The sequence below is a fragment of the Triplophysa rosa genome, linkage group LG17, assembly GCF_024868665.1.
Source record: "Triplophysa rosa linkage group LG17, Trosa_1v2, whole genome shotgun sequence".
NCBI classification, from domain to species: Eukaryota; Metazoa; Chordata; class Actinopteri; order Cypriniformes; family Nemacheilidae; genus Triplophysa; species Triplophysa rosa.
The window spans coordinates 3,987,157-4,005,258 of NC_079906.1; the positions used below are offsets into that span (position 1 = coordinate 3,987,157).

The window sequence follows — 18,102 nt, forward strand, 5'->3', positions numbered from 1 at the left end:
AATATAATTCTTTGTTTTCAGTACCGCACTTTTTACCACAGAGGTTTTGACCTCATGCCACTGATGAAGCCATAAAGCTGTGAGAGACGGATGGAAAGTATCTTCTGGTGGGATGTGTGTTGTGAGGCGTACAGTTGTGTGTGTGTTTGGTGGCAGGATGGAATGGTTCTCATTTCCGCTGGCTGGTGGGTGTGTGGCGGACGTGCGTGTAGGCTCTTACTGTGGCCTCAGGCCCAGAAACGCACACACACAGACACCGGGAGCACAGGAGAGACACTAAACATGAGTACACGCACTTAAGGTTGACCATTTCTCTTGTGCAAGCTAACCGATATGTTGTTGTAGGAGCACTGATTTATACCTACGGTAGTCTAAAGGGTGAATCTGTCCAGGTCATATTTCCTCTCCAACTGAAAGACAAATTCATTTCATTACATTGAAGTGATAGTTCACCCAAAAAGAAATATTCTGTCATCATTTACTCCCCCTCTTGTCATTTCTAACCTGTATGACTTTCTTTCACAGAACACAAAAGAAGATATTTTGAAGAATGTTGTTAACTGGACGGCATTCACTTGCAATGGTTCTGTGTTCATACAGTAGAAGTGAATGGGGTCCAGTGCTGTTTGGTTGCCAACTTACTTTGAGATATCTTCTTTTGTGTTCTGCAGAAGAAAGAAAGTCATAAAGGTTTGAAATGACAAGAGGGCGAGTAAATAATGACAGCATTGTTTTTTTGGGTTGAACTATCACTTTAAGAAAGAAAATGGGGAAAATGTATTTTACGGTTTTGCACAGTTACATTTTCGTGATAATTAAATCACGTTTTTAAATTCTTAATACGAAATGTCATTACAAAACAAAAAATATGTTGGATTTGTGAAAGTGCAATTGTACGTATACATTCATGACAGTTTGTACAAATTTTGCAGATTTTATGCAGTCATTTTTTTCTGTACAGGTATTTTTTATTTATTTTCTTTTTCATTTATTTTGCATTCCCTTATTAAGATTTTGGGGCTGATATGTGCTTTAATAATGTCGCAATGGAAAAATGTAATGGTAGATTAAAAGATTAAAAAGTTAGCTTGGATCCACTTTTTCCTCTTAATTCGCCATTGGTAGAGTAGTATAGTTTAAAAATCGCTAAAAGAAGTCAAAGTAAAACTAGTGTAAATAGAGGCAATGAAAATGTAATGATACAAAACTGATTATATTGGAAACATTGGAAATTATCTTTGAAAAAAAATGAAAATGTTCTATGTACAATTTCCACATTTATTAATTATATAAATATAGAATATAGAAGTATGTTATATTTAATAATTTGTGAAAAACATAATTCGACTATGAAGTAAAATATGACCTCAACATATTTTCAGGAGATTCAGTCAGACAATCAGCTTTATTTTGTATGTAAAATGCATTTATTTTTCCATTTGATTTTGGAGTGAAATATGACCTGGGCATGTCACAAACACACAAATGCTGGACATTTCATGCTTGGCTTTTAACAAACTTCTTTCATCCGTCACTGCGTCCTGCCTCCGGAGGAATCCTTAAAACACACGTCTTTGTTTTCACCTGAACTGAAACGCAATTAATCCGAAATAAGCCAAGATACCATGAAAGACAAGATTCCATTAGTGCATGAATAGCTTAGCATTTCTTGTTTCTTTCTCGATGTTCTCGCTGTGTTCATGGATGAAAGTATTTATAATGTGATCTGTCTGAAAGGCAGTTGAAACTTTAATGGCTTCAGACATGTGTCGGATCTCTTAATGTGATAACTCTTTTCTCTGAACCAGGTGAGTGTGTTTTGTCTGCGCAAACAGAAGTCAGCAACGGTTTTGAATTGAGTGAGTAGCACTCCATTATCTCCGCTGGGCGATATGCATTAGGGGGTGGTTGTTTAGACTTGGTTGACTGAAGTCTTTGTTCGCAAAAAGAAGATTTTTTCTAATATGTGTTGTGTTGAGAAGCTGACTGTTCCTCATACTAAGAGTTGGGGTTATATGAACAAAACCCTTATCTCACGTATTTGGCACTTAACTCATCCCTTGCCATTTGTGCAATAGACGTGAATATGTCAAATTGCGTGTTTATTATTACGAAGAGATGTGATGTTAGTTTTTGTTTAAGATTGCTGTCATGCTTTTGCGACAACCTATGATATTCATAATATTAATAACATAATGTAAAGTTTTGCATGGGCAAGCACTACTTACATTCTTTCAAAGATGTAAAACTATAGTTAAATGTCTAATGTAAGCAGGGCGGTGTTGTATAGTGTTCTTGATGCGTCTCATTTTATTATAAAAATAGAAGTAAGGGCTGAGTCAAAGACATGGACCTTTTTAAATATTGCCGTTCTCAGGCGTGATGCAGCACAAAGCAGTCAAGAGTCAACCGGTTAAACTCTCGAACCGAAAGACTGTCATGCCGTCCCGCTGACAGAAGCACGAGGTTGCTGTAGCGGCCACACTGTCCAGACTCTGGTTTGGCTCGGGGATCTGCGTGTGTGACTGCGTCCAGCTGTTATTTCTGTCATTCTCTTTGTCAAGCGGCCACCACACCCGCAGCCAGACCAGACGAGTGTTAAATTATAAGGCGAGGTGGAGCACGAGTGTGTGCAGCCATGTGGATGATCAACGAAACATCACGAAAGCTTTTGGACATGACGGGCGCGTGACTGTGTGTTTGGGTTGTGCCGAGTCAGACGGGCAGTCCTCTAGTCAGACTGACCCATTCCTGTTAGGAGTTTTTAGATGTCGTCTTTTCAAGAACAATACTGTTCTCAGTAGAGTCAAATGTAGAAATAGATGTTTAAGATAGGTGTGATCGGTTTGACTGTGGTTCGTGTAGCTGTGGTGTGTGGCGTGCTCATTGCAAATGCCATTAGTTACATTTACATTTAATGCATTTGGCAGATGCTTTTATCCAAAGCGACTTACATTGCATTTATACTGTACATTTGTTTCCAAGTATGCGTAATCCATGGGATCAAACCCATGACCTTGGCGTTGCTAGCGCCATGCTCTAACCACTGAGCCATAGGAAAGCTTGTATTGTATTGTCGTTGTGATGCTGTGTTCACAGCAAATGTCGCTCTTTATTACTCACGGGAAAAGTTCGTTATTTTCGCGCGAGTTGACAAATATTTTTGGCTTGTGCGGAAGATGCGATTGACGCACATTCGCATCGCCTGCCGCGAGTTTGCATCTATCAGCGTCTTTGCATTGATTTTGTATATAATTTACTCACGCAAATCACTTAATTCAGGTTTGGTGTGAACACAGCATAATGCTGGGTTCACACCAAACACGAACAATCGCGTTCTACGATCTTTATCACTCGCGGGGAAAGTTTATTTAATTCAATTCCTATTGAATGTCTTTGATGTTGGTAGATTTGTTTCCGATCAATGTGGCTTTGATAAAATACTACCCAATTAAAAAAATATAAAAGAAAGTTTTGATGTCATGGAAGCAAAATTTTCACAGAAGGCGACGTTATCATCTTTGGGGAATTTTGCTGTTGTCTCCTTTGGGTAGGCGTTTAAAACTCTTTCAAAAGCGGAGGATTTACGTATCGCTGTTTTGAAAAAGGTCCTGGCCATGAAATGTTAAATTATGTCATGTTTGGAGTTAATATAATGTTATAATATTGTGTTTTCTGTAATCCAGTTGTCACCTTAAAGAGTACATTCCTCAATATTTTTAAGGGCTTATTTTGGTTTATGGAGTGTCCGACAACAAGTTTATGTACATACATGATGTAAAAATACTATTATTTCGTAATAATAAACAGTTTTTATTACCTTACTTCTTGACTGACTCTCAAATGATTCGTTCCGTGATTCATCTGTGTAATCTCCGCCTTTCCGCCAGCGTAGTCTGATCTGATTGGTCAGATAGTGTAGTCTGATCTGATTGGTCAGATAGTGTAGTCTGCTGTGATTGGTCAAATGGTCTAGTCTGCTGTGATTGGTCAAACGCGTTCAGCATGTGTCACAAATGGACCGCCTATCATTACTACTGTATTACGGTTTGCAGGTGGTTGGATATTAACAGTGTATAGAGAGAGATGGCGTCGATTTTACCTTACCAGTTCGAGCCCGAGTCTGACGAATCATTCTTTAATCCTTATACAGATGCCAGTAAGAAAAAGGATTGTTTTGGACACTTCTCTTGTAACAGTTAGTTATCACGGCATACAGTGTACGGTGTTCGTATCTTCAGATGTTATTATAACTATAGTACACCACGCAGTTCTTGAAATAAAGACTTTGTGAGTTAATATGGTTGAACACTTACATTAGCGCAATGAGTTTAGCTAACGTTAGGTAAACAAACAGTAACAACCCCCAAAATAACGGTAACGTTAGCTAAACACAGACATGAGATAACGTCACACAAATTTAATTTTAAGTAAAGACAAAAATAAAGAGTCACACTTACAGGTTGTGATTCGGTGGAGCTTACAGGTCCAAATAAAGTTGGTATTGCAACATCTTTTAAGGAAAGACGTTTAATGTATCCTGCAGTAAAGGCGCCAAGATTGATGAAGCAATCTTCGGTAAAATGACGGGCGCAAAGTAAAACGTTCGGTTTATACTCCTTTGGTGTCGTTTGAAAAATAAATAGTAACCATTTTTTCCTCAGAAGTTCTTCCTTTGGTAGTGAAAATAAGACTGACTTAGTTTCACTACATAGAACACAGCTTCTCTTAGACATGATGCACACGTCACGAACGAGCTAGTACAGTGTTTGGGGAGGAGAGAGTTAAGTTTTCGCAGTCAGTCCTAGGCGGGGATTATTTCTAGTGACGTAGATACATTGTGGTTAAAGATTCGGACAGGTCATGTCTTGTTCGCGTGATTCAGAGTCGATTACCTTTTTTATAAGCTAATAACTTTGTTATTCGTTCACCTTCGGATTTACAACTTGGCAGATTGCTTACATTCAAACACGGCTAAATTAAACACTTCATGAAATGTATTTTTTATGATCTCGAGGAATGTACTCTTTAACATTCGTGCCAAGAAGTGAAGAGATACGAGAGAGTCATTGAAGCAAGGTGGTGTTTTATAAATAGAGAGAGAGAGCGTAGGTTGCGGGGCTGGGTCCTATGACGTTGCTCCAGTGATATTGGGCCGCTCCCTTCTCTACTTCCTGTGGGAAACAATTTTAAGGCTTGTCTTAACACAACTCTGCATGGTAAAGCCAGGTCACTGTCTCTCTCTATCTCTCTCTGTTAATGTTAAAGGCTGTAAACTCCGATTCACTATTTTTACTAATTGTTTAACTCTTGCCCAAAAGTTTATTAGTTTATGGATTGCATGTTTCAAAATCTCAACCTTTTGATTACTGACCCAGATCTTAGACCACTAGTTTTCCACTACCTTATTCACTATCAACTGGTAACTGCATGAAATCAGATCAGGCTCAGGTTAATTCGTTAATTTCTAGCTCTTATATCACACAATTTAACAGTGCCCGATATTCTTTACTATACTAACGTTTCTGTGAGATTTCATTACAATTTTTACGCTGCAACTTTCCTAACTTTTTGGTTTAAAGTAAACTGGCTCGAGTACTGGCTCCTTATCCCAATTCGCAAAAGTAAGCTCATAATAATAATTCATCATTTTAGCGTTTCAGTGTGATTTCATGCCCAATGTCAATTTATGTTCACATCTTTTCAGAGGTTGACGTCAAAGTAAACTGTATGTTTACATCACAGAGATCGCGATACGGGCCGAAGTTGAACCTTCAACCTTCAAAATTTCAGTAAACTGTTACAATGTTGTATTGTAGCATAACCTGTCTAACCTGCTTTCTTTTCAATCCAATCTATATGGATAAATTCAGGTCATGACTTACATTACATTATAGTAGGTAAATGAGTTGTCGTGGCATTTTATGTTGTCATTTCCATTTTTGCTGACTCTTGTTGTTCAATATTATATATATTTCAAGTTAGTTCAATATTTTTAAGTATTCAGCCACTGAAAAAATAAGAGACCATTTCAAGTTTTCATTTAATCAGCATTTCTAGATGTATTGTGTCCAGTGTCTGTTGAATTTCAACAAAATCAAACCTCAGGAGTGAAAGTCATTCAACAGCAATGTGAAATACTGACAGCATGTCACAAAATACACATAAAAACTGATACAAATCCAGGTTATCGCGTTAAAAAATAGTTTTTGAACTTTTCCTAAATACATGTACAAATATTATTGTTGTGTTGCTTAAAAGTGAATATGAACTTGTTTTATTTGCGGTATTTGAGGTCTGAAAAATACAGAGCATCTTAACTGTTATTTTCGCCTGTTTTTCCAGTTTTCATTTTCTGCAAATAAATACAAATAGAAACTATATTTTTATTTGAAATTTGAGATATTATTAGTAGTTTACAGAATGAAACAAAAGGGATCATTATTCTTAAACACATACCTATAAATAGTAACATTTTTCAATCCGAAAAACTGATTTTGAAATGGTCCCTTGAAATTTGTTCCCGCAGCTGTATATTATTTTTCTTGTGCATTTATTTGTATTGGCATAACCTTGAAAAACGTGTGTTCAGATATTGTGTAGATGTACTTTATTTTTTTCCTCCGTTACCACATTGAAGCATCTGGCAAATGCGACTGATAACAAAATTATTGGTCTATTCAATCTCAGTATTTAGCATTCTCTATATTGCCCATTTCAGTTTAACCTCAGAACTCATCGCGTCTTCTCTCACTTATTGTCAGTAGACTTTTCAATGCATCACATCGACTGCAGAAAACCCACAGCAGATACACCTGAGATTCTTCACCTCAATCCCCAAAATACTGCACATAAGAACATACACTTATAGCTCCTTGACCCTACAACTGACCTCCTACTCTGAACACCGTAGCTTTTACAAAGTAAACAGCCTCTTTTTTTCTTCCAGTAGTCACAGAGAACAAAACCGTGTTGGAGCTGTACATGTCTTGTGTGTTTGTACTGGGTTTCTCAGAGCTCCCAGGCAATGCAAAGTCGAAACGCAGTCAGGCCTCGAACCGAAACGGCGGACTCTGTTGCTAAGTTACAGTTTAGAGTTCTCCTATTTTTAGTTGCCCGAGACCAGGCTTCTCACCCAGAGATTAGATTTTCATTTGGAATAGAAACAATAAAAAAATCTAAGCAAAATGCCTCCTTGCCATTGGTGTCTTTAATTAAGTGATCTTGATAAAATGGGCGAGCGCTACGTGAGCCTCTTCATGACATTATTAAACATTCCTGCAATATTGTGAAAAACAACACTGCGGTTTCTTACAGACAGATTCTTGGTTTGCTTTATTGATTTGTGTGTCCTCAAAAGTAAAGTTGTCAAGCAATATGTCCTTTTTCCACTTATACACAAAGAAATGAACCGTATTCTTGATAAATGTGTTTAAAATGATGTACACTGGCATAAGGGCACCAGTCATATCAGTTTCATTGTTATCTAAGGGTACGTTTACACAACAGTACAGCCAAAAACTTTGTCAAACCGATCGCCACAGATGAGACTGATTCGGGAAAATAACTAAAACCGCTCACTGTGTTGTGGCTTACAAAGAAACAAAAATTATCCCATATTTTGAAGTTTGTGTTTTCAGCAACCAAAACGCTGTTGTCGTGTAAATGAACGACAACACTCGTACTTCATATTCTTAAAGTTGGCATGAAACTGAGGTAACGATTGTATCGTGATGTATCGCCCCCAGGTCAATGTTTTTATTAAAGTGGGGTAACATGCTATTTCATGCATTCTGACTTCTTTACAATGTTTAACGTGTTGGCTTCTAATGCTTAACATGGTCAAATTGTCAAAAATCGAATACTACGTATGACGTAGTATTTCTGTGCTCGATACACTCCGCCCGGGTTCGTATAGGTATCGGAAAGTTTTTTTCGAACATGAATTCCCGTTTCGTAACAAGGATTCTCAGTCCCTTATTGCACAATTCTCCTGGAAAAGCATGCCCACACATCAACCAGCGAGTGAAAGAGAACGCCCATCAATGTGCTTCGTTCGGGTTACGGAAGTTCAGCTGTGTTTGTTTGTTCACGGCATTTCGGTAATGAATGTTATTTAAATGGTGGACATAACGCTGGATTTGCAGATCGTTTCAATCTGATACACTCTGAAAAAAATTCTGTGGGATTAGTAAATATCAAAGAAATAAACAGCTATATTAACCTAATAAAAACTTTGTGTGGGATTTTTTTTAGTGGGACATATAAAACATTTATTAAAAATCTAACAGTTAAATTTCTCTGAAATGTGCATATATTAAAGTTTATTAAAAAAAAGTATTTAATTTAACTATATTTTTAATATACACAAATATTTCTATTAGAATTCACCAAAAATATTAAATTACTCAGATTTACTTAATTTTTTTTACTTGCATTTACTCAGTTTAAACAGTATATTTCATTGATTTCACAGCTTTAATATTTACTCAATTGTTTTGAGTGTAATTTGATTCATTTTGATGAATTAACTGTGTTAATTCATCAAATGTCTGTGTTTTGTTGGCAATCTAATGTAAACAACACAAACCTATGGTGAATTAACAGTTATGCAGGGATAATGCGATGATGTATTGTGTGCTCGTGCTTAAGTTCCGCCCCTGCTAAACTCCAGGACCTCGACCTCTGTTTTCGGAAATAATTGTACAGCAATATCCGTTTTTGGATATTGAAACTAAATACTCATCGAAATATGCAATACTACTCTATAGGCATTTAAGATTAATATGAGATTGGCAGAAACTGCGTGTTACCTCCGCTTTAAATATTATGAGGGCACATTAATAAAAAAATAGAAAGTCCACAGATAAGTCACTTATAAAAACACTACACAATTTTAAAGATGGGATGAAATCAAAAAATGTATATGGAATATTGTAGAGTAAACATCCTCTTTCCATTAACATTCATACTGATCTCAATTGTCGTTGCTCATCATCATTCTCACTTTCTTTGCTGTGTATGTTTTTCTGAACTCAGGTACAGCAGTGTGTTTCCCAGTCTGAACATGTCAGTGAAACGAAGGGAACAAGCTCTTCAAGATTACAAGAGACTCCAGTCGAAAGTAGAGAAGTATGAAGAAAAAGAGAAGACGGGGCCCATCATGGTCAAACTCCATCAGGTACCAAACATTGCCTTTTTATTGTCATTGTAATACCCAGAAACAAGTCAGAAATACTTTTGTGGGTTTATTTCACTGAAAGGTGTAAACACTGTGGCTCTGAGCTCGTTGCTTTTTGTTTAGGAGTTGCAATCTGCCCCGCACAAAAAAATTGGATCAACCAATGGAGTAGATTTAGGTTGACCAATAATAAGTAGACGTACAGCATGGTACGCAATAACTTCTTCTAGAACACAAAAGAAGATCATTTGAGAAAAGTGTCCATACAATGCGGTCCGATGTTGTTTGTTCATGTTGTGAACATGTCTCGGGCTGATCAAGAGGCATCATGTCATGCTGTATCTTCTGCAGCTGATGCAGGAGTGTGACTGTGCCGAACCCTGAGGGTCATCGGGTTTATTATAATCTGTCTGCTCTCATACATTTCTGATGTTTTTAGCACACAGCAACAAGTGAAGGAAGCTGGCCTGGATGGGTGCAGAAGTATTCAGAGCACATGTATACATGCGAGCGCTCTCACCCACGCAAGAGAAACAGCCTCTCAACTCTCAGCTGCACTTTTTTAAGAGGCTGCGCGCAATGCGGCGCTGGATAATTGGGTTTCGCGCACATGCTCGCGCTTTAAATGCAAGCAAACAGTAATTGTTTGTGTTTTTGCCAGCTTCTGGATCATTATGCATTTGTATGTTGACACGTGAAGGACCGTATGTGCGCAGCAGACACAAGACTGGTCACTGGAAAACTTCATGCATATACTGCCCACACACACACACACACACACACACACACACACACACACACACACACAAAAAGGCTAAGCAGCATTGCAGAGGATAAAAGAATTCATAGTGTGTGTGTTTGCTGGGCCTGCCCAACACATCACATTCATTTACACATGTGCCATATATAAAAAAGAAACATACCAGAGGTCACCTATCACTGACAACTTGTGATACCATCATGAATGTTTCTCTTCCCCACCTCCACATCCTTGAAAATGCCCTGGCCTTATTATTATTTTAATGACAAACCATGACAATGAGCTTTAATAAGTGGAAGTCATTGCCTGTTTTTGTGTGTTTTGTTTTCAGGCCAGGGAAGAACTGAAGCCCGTCAGAGAAGAGTTTGAGGCCAAGAACAAGCAGCTTTTGGATGAGATGCCGAAATTCTACAACAGTCGCATCGACTACTTTCAGCCCAGCTTTGAGGCGCTGATACGAGCTCAGGTAAGAAGACCACATGCAAAATCCCAGTTCGAGGTAGCATACGGAGATTGTGCTCTTTGAAATAAGAGGTTCTTGAGCTGTGTTGTGATTAATGTTCACAACTCGTTCGTAACTGCATCCCCAGTCCACCCATGGCCTTTGTCAACTGACCAACTTTTAAAAAAAAATTCATATTGGAGTAGAATTGTTGCTTTTAGTGGAAATGATGCAACCGCTGTAGAAGTGTCATAATTTTATGATGGGTTTTCAGTTTTATAGATGATGGGTCTGGGACAAGCGTACAACAATCCCATCTATATCACAGTTTAAATGCTGTATGTAACTATTAAAAAAAAAAAAAAAAGAATACGGGGACATTAAAGTGGCAGAAGTTGAAGAAACGCGCTTAAAAACACATTGTAGTTAAAGTTAGAGCTCGATGCTTCCTCCACCCATGTCTAATGTGAATAACCCAGACTAACACGCACGCCTTTATTCTGCGCTCCAAAACTCTGTCGCTCTACACACTTCCTCTCTAATGTGATTAACCCCCACAATCCTGCTCATGTCCACAGCTCCGACTCTGTGTAACGCACACAAACCCCAAGATAAAACAGAGAAAGGAACTAGTATCTGTAATACAAGAGCAAAAGGCCATCTTATGGCCCCTTTCATTTTCAACTCTTGTTGTTGTGTGTGCCTGTGAAGTGGCAGTGATGCTTTCATAATCACGATCACCAGGGTGATAAATGACTTTTGGATTACACTTGCAAATAACCAATGCAAGAGCTTTTTTACTTGAAACCAGCCGTGTCAAAGGTAGAATTGTATGTAGGTAGATGTGTGAGGTCAGTTCCCCTCAAGTTCACACGGGTGTCTTATCAGACTGATCACAGGTGTAGTTCCATCACAAGTGTAGTGAGCAGCATGAAACACCAGCTTTAGGACCAAGTAGAAGTGTTGACCAACAGCGACTGAATGAATGAACGCCGTCATAGATCAACAATCCAGATATGGCTTACTCCCACATTCAGCAAATCATGCATAGACTGTTACAAAGCAACAACATAAACAAACGTTACTGCGCATCAGAGCATGTGAGCGGAGCGGAGTGGGAAGCGAGCGGGGTGCGGAGCGGGCAAACTATAGTCGGAGCGCTGAGTGGGTTTTTATCCAAAGGCCGGAGCGATCGCTCTGTCTCGCTTCGGTTCCGCTCACACCACGAGTCTAGGGCATGCACAAATCCACCCAGAATTCACCTGTGCCTTCAACAATTAACAAAACTGTCAGCCACTTCAAAAATTGTTCGTTTGTGAAGGAGAGATGTCAGGTGTAAACACAAGCATAGCAGTGGCGATCCGTGACTCCTCTTCAAGCAGTAATGCGAAGCTCGGCAAAACATGTATTTATCCCGTCATGTGTGTGGCGCGTCATATCACAATACGTGCCTGCTGCAGATGCGTCGAAAGGGTTTTTAATAAAAGAGACGCTCGCGTTTGCTAGATACTCGCTTAGTCTCATGTGTAATCAGAGTTAAGTGTTAACGCAGTGTCTTCTGAACGCGAGCGTCTCTTTTATCATAAACCCTTTCAACGCGTCTGCAGCAGGCACGCATTATGACATGATGCGTGATGCACATAGGTTCACGTGAAGCGCTGAACACGTATTTTGAAATTCCTGAAGAGGAGGCACCCGATCACAGCTGAAGCATAGACTAGAATGACTGCGATCAGTTCCGGTAGCCGCGTCGGAGCCGTAACGTGCCGCAGATGCGTGCGGTGTAAACGAGGGGTAAGGCTTCGATTGAAAATGGCAGGTGTTAGGCATGCAGAGGAATTTTTAAATTTGAGCGAGCATGGAGCGATTTCACCGGAGCGGGATGAAATTGTAGGTGAGCGGGGAGCGGAGCAGTCTGGTGCGACCTATTGAGTGGGGAGCGGAAATTCTCACCGCTCAGCTCCGCTCACATGCTCTGCTGCGCATGTGCGCGTTCATGGGCTGCCCTTAACTTCCGGTACACATTCACAAACAATAGAGTGCCTGTAGATTATATCTGATAACCAGCAAAAGAAGCCAAGAAGAACCGCTACTTGGCTATACTTCTCTCCAATATTTTGAACTTTGCTATACCAAGCTCTACCACTAGATGTCAGTCTATGTACCATATGGTTTCTTCAAATGCGTCAAAACTACAGGACCCATTCAAAAAATCATTTATTTAATAAAATTATTATACAGTAAAATAATAATGATACAAAATAATATTAACGTAAATTAAATCAAATATAAGTAGTTATATTATTAGACACTAGCCAAACACAGACCGGAAGTTAGCTGAAGTCCTGGCGCGCGCTTCCTATGAAACGGTCTATAACTATCGTGTGAACGGTTTGTCACATAGTTAGTATTTATGAGACAGGATGATAAGGTTTGTCATATTCCTCATTTATCAAATTATTTCTACATCCCTGCATTTATTAGTAATGCTTGTACAAGAGAAAACACTTTAAAATAATTTGAATACAAAAAATATTAACATTTTATTTCATATGGTTGCATAAACGCAAACAATAGTAAAACAAATGACTAAATCATCCCGTTAACGCGACATGGAAAAGAATTAAACCTGTGTTTTATCTAAGTTTTGCTCCATCTGGACTGTTTCGCTTTCAAACCAAATAATTAATAACATATTTCAATACGTGCTCTATGATAAGTGTCCTCTAAATAGGCAGCTCACTCATATTTGAAGCAGCTGTGTTTTGGCTCCAGTAGGTAACAAAATAAATAATAAGTGAAAGTGTATTATTTAAATGGTAGACTATTGTGAGTACAGTGTAACAGTTTAGTAGTATTTGTTGTGTCAGGTGTTGTTATCTTATTAGCTTGAGTAGGATTAACCAAATGGGTAATTGTCAGCATGACAGCCAGAGACAACGTCACACGGACGAGAGAGAGAGAGAAAAACAGAAGTGTTATTGATCAGCACCCATGCTGCGATGCTCATGTGGGAGGCCAAGGTTCAAATCTGACCTGTGACCCTTGTACTGTGTCTGTCAAAGTAGGGACAAAACATCTGCATGTCATCAATGGAACAAGCCTCAATTTTTTTTTTGTAGCTACACATTGTTTTGTTATGCTTCTCATTTCCTGCATTGAGAAATAGTCATTGAAACGGTGTGCACAAAAAGATAAATAAATGAATTTATTAATGTAGTATTAGACTGATCTCAGATCAGCCTTGAAAATACGGTCTTTCCTGAAGCTTTCAGCTGACAGATGGGTAGCAGATGACCCACTCATTCATCAAGCGGTTTCAGTAGCCCAAAGTGCCGTACACCCAACACCCACATATTCCAGTGCGCACAGTCTGATCTGTGACGATGAAGAAGAGGAGGGGTGTGGGTGGGCTCAGGTGCGGTGAAGAAGATGCTTTTTGATGCAGAACGGATTATAAAGAGTTTGTTTGTGTTTCCAGTCGTCCTGGTGCCGAAACAGTTTGACTCACCGAACATTGTCACGCTGAGAGTCCCTTATCCTGCTGAGTCACGCACACACGGCCTTATATCAGGAGATGAGGACTAACAGTTCAAATGAGATCCTGGGTGGATGGAGACAGGTTTTCCAGAACCCACTGCCTAGTTTATACGTAAATATGTGCATAACAACAACTTCTGTCCATTAAACAAAAACCATCTGGCAATATTGCGGTGTGCGCAGCCTGACCTTGCAAGTTTCTTAAAGCCAACCAATCAGGTTGAAGCGTGCCGATTGTATCAGAAGTTCCACGAATGAGCCGCGGGCTGCAAAAATGCGGTGCCGTACCTGCATTTTAGCTCGCGTGTGGCGGCATCATTCATCTGCCATTTTGACTGATCTCTGACAGGTCCAAGGCGGATTTTCCTATGAGCTAGTTTTCCTTCCAGCCCCACGCGCAGCGCTGTAAACAGATCCCCTCTCGGCTCTTCATGTGGTGAGACCACCATAAACAGCCCAGACCAGTATCCGCTTCCATTCAGCACTGGGCAGGAACTGGACCGTCGTAGATCACAGGGTGCCACCGACTGTCATCCAGTCGAGAGTCTTTGATTAGAGTCTCATCAAACCGAGAGGAAGTTTACACAAGCGTGGAGAATGATCGCAGCCTTTCCCACCCTTCAAGAAAGATGGAGTTCTATCATAATATTTATTCAGAGTATCAGAACCAATAGGGGAAGTCCTAGAAAGTTTCCTTGAAGTCATTTCTCATCCATAGTTGGCTAACTCAGTGGTCGCTGCATGAAGTTTATTTTGCGATAATTAGCGTAATATTGCTAACCAGAAAAGGAAATGACCTAATGACTAACGAATAGGCATGGGCTCTTTCGCAGTGTAAGCTCACCCTAACAACTGCCTAGCAACAGACTAAAAATGGGAAAAATCGAGTTCTGCGCGGTCAAGCGTCACTGGCATCTTTGGAATATGTAAAAATCTATTTGTTCCCCACTGGATTGAAAGAGAAGGTTTGGATCTGTTTGCGAGTGCTTGTACTGTAAGCGGTGTGCGGAGGTTTCCGAGCAGTTGTATTTCCCAGCGCTTTCAATGGCTTCCCACTCCTTCTAGAGCCTGTAATGTGATTAAAGGCTATTAATCATCAAAGCACCTCTCGCGGGACCCCTGACTCACGGGTCGGGGGAAGAGCAGGGGCGGGACGTGTCAAAAAAGCTTTCAGCCGACACTCGCACCCGGAGCGCTAAAGAACGGTGAGGGTCACCTGCTACCCACAGACGTTAATTGTGCGCTCGCTTCGCACCTCTGTATAGGCTGCTTGTTTGTGTTTCTATTTATGCCTGTGCATGAAGGTTTTTTTAAGTGAAGCGTTCTTTATATTCCAATTACACATTTCAATTTGACATTTCATTCTAACGGCCGAAACACTTTCTACGCTAGTGAATACAAACGCTTCTGGCTGTGTAAGTTGTAATCATATTCTGAAATGCTATTCGAATACAGTCTCATGGGAATTTTTTTACTTTTACAGGGTGGCTAATTTGTATAAATTGGTACGACGTTTTTTGTACATTTTTGTATGATCTGCTTTTGTGTCAATGACTGTTAAGGTTAGGGGTGAGAGGTGGACTGTAGTACTTTGTACCAATTCAAATAAATCAGCCATCTTGCAAATAGTTTTAAATTCAGAGATCAGAACTTAAAGGGACAGTTCACCCAAAAATGAAAATTCTGTCATCATTTACTCACACTCATGTAATTTCATACCTGTATAAATGACTTTGAATTGATGAACACAGAAAGATATTTGGAAGAATGGTAGTCAATTTCCGGTTCATGGACTTCATTGAAGAATTAAATGGTAGTCAAAGGTGTCCGAGAACTGTTTTCCTAAATTCTTCAAAATACCTCATTATGTGTTCAACAGAACAAAAAAAAGGTTTTTTTTCCTACTATGGTAGTGGATGATGTCCCAGAACCGAAAATTGCTAACATTCTTCCAAATATCTTTGTGTTCATTGGAACAAAGAAATGTATACAGGTTTGAAACAACCTTTTTGGTTGTTCATTTTTGGATGACCTATCCCTTTAGATATCCAAAGCATAAATGTTGTTTTCTATGGTCAGTTTTTCTGCTGTCATGACGGAACATTATTTATTTGCAGCTCTTTTTAATTGCAATGCTGGTAACTGCAATTTACTTTAAATGACATTTCTTTGTTCCCCTCATTCCTCTCAGGTGGCCTATTTTACAGAGATGCACACGATCTTCACAGAACTGACCGATCAGATTGACCAGGGCGGGCTGACAGATGAACAGAGAAAACAGGAGAACGAGTCCAAGCTGAACGAGTTGCGCTCTCTGTCCATCGTGGCCGATGACTGATCTGCAAAACAATCTGTGTCATATTCTCTGATGAACAACAAATGAAGACTTCTTGTAGCATAAGTAGACTTTTAATGATGTTTCTTTAAGACACGTCAAGCAGGGATGGATTTTGTTACGTATTTTTTTTTCTTTCTTTGGCCTGTTTTTAGAAGCTTGTTGTTTTTAATCTTGTTCATACCGATGACGCATGAAAGAACACTAGCTGATGTCATTTTTTATGAAATTGGTCGATTCAGGAAGTCTTTAGATCTTTTCCTCCATTTCCATGTCTCATTCAAAAATTAGACCGTTTTGTTGAACAAACTTAATTATTATTATATCACTACAGCTAAAGTTGACATTTAGGCAGATTATTAAAATACTTTACTGAATATCGTAATACTTTCTAAATCTCAAGTTTAAATGGTAAAACGTTTTTAAGTTGTTTTGTTGTCAATTATTTGTAGCAAGTTTAGTTTACTACTGGAGATATTTTCCCCCACTATCTCTTGCTGTTTGTGTCATCACAAAATTGTGTAACACTGGAATCTTGCAGGTAATTTAGACCTTTAAGGTTTTAGGAGAGGATGTATTAATCAATGACAAATGTAAAATATCGGTTTAGTAGAATTGTCAAAACCGACAGAAATCATATTTGCGTTACAACTGTTAAGATTCTTGGTAGGATTCTGATGTATAGTGAGTGGACCACATGCATTTGAATTATACTCTGGCTCCCTCTACTGACCGATAATTTTTTTTTATTTGATCGTGATTTTATTCTCATCTCTGTTTGTGAACTAATGAAGAAAGATGTCTTTATAAATACTAATAGTTTATAGCCATAATCCGCAAGTACTGTTAAGAACATTGATTAAAATATGTGGCTTGAATTATTGGTGCTAAAATGGGTTTTAACGTTATTAAGGGTGATCCGAAACAATACTGACAAAGTATTTCTTTGTAGTGTTCATTGTTTTTACATTACTGGTTATTAATTTCTGACATGGAGTGAATATTTAAATGCTTTTGTTAATTGTATTGCCTGTTGTTGCTAGCCACACCAAGGTTAAGGGTTTTCATCCAAGCAAGCACACAAAGGTCTACCTTTAATGCATTGCCTGTTATTTTGGAAAAATGGTCTGCCCAATTAATAAGTGTAAGCGGTACTTTATCTTTATATTGTGTTCTAACTTTGGCTCTGAAGAATTATTGTTCGACTCTGAATGTTTGGGATTCTGTTATACACACTGAAATCATAGCCTGAGGTTTTAACAAATGTGTTTAATTCAAGTATTTGGTTTCGTTTCATATTGTGTTTGGTAGTATGGATTTCAAGAATGATTTTACTGCAAGACTACTGTTTGTCATAAATAAAGCTGTGTCAGAAAGTTGCAAACATCTTTCAGAGGTTAGCAAACATGAGCAAGAGAAATGAGGCATTCACAGTTGCTGAACCTATTCATTTTATTTTCGCTTTACTATAAATCTACCATCATATGTTTCAGAGGTGTAACCCTATGTACAATGAATATTCTACTACATTAAAGGCATAGTTCACCCAAAAATGAAAATTCTGCCATTTACTCACCCTCAAGTTCCAAACCTGTGTAAATTTCGTCGTTCTGCTAAACACTAGGAAAGATATTTTGAAGAACGTTTGTAACCAAACAGTTTTGGGGCACTATTGACTTCCATAGTACAGAAAAAAAAATACTATGGTAGTCAATAGTGCCCCAGAACAGTTTAGTTTCCCCACATTTTTCAAAATATCTTTTGTGTTCAACAGAAGCAAGAATTTGAGGGTGAGCAAATGATGACAGAATTTTCGTTTTTGAGCGAACCATCCCTATACGCAC

General features: G+C 38.8%; 1 protein-coding gene across 1 annotated transcript in view; it reads left to right on the plus strand.

The window, feature by feature from the left end:
* bin3 (bridging integrator 3) overlaps nt 1-17,576 on the plus strand; it is a 62,047-nt gene extending 44,471 nt beyond the window's left edge. Inside the window, exons 7-9 of the mRNA XM_057356425.1 lie at nt 9,040-9,181; nt 10,273-10,407; nt 16,115-17,576. Of these exons, the coding sequence (XP_057212408.1) occupies nt 9,040-9,181; nt 10,273-10,407; nt 16,115-16,261 (424 nt within the window). The 3' untranslated portion in view covers nt 16,262-17,576. The remainder of the gene's footprint in view (nt 1-9,039; nt 9,182-10,272; nt 10,408-16,114) is intronic.
* Nucleotides 17,577-18,102: the final 526 nt, after the last annotated feature.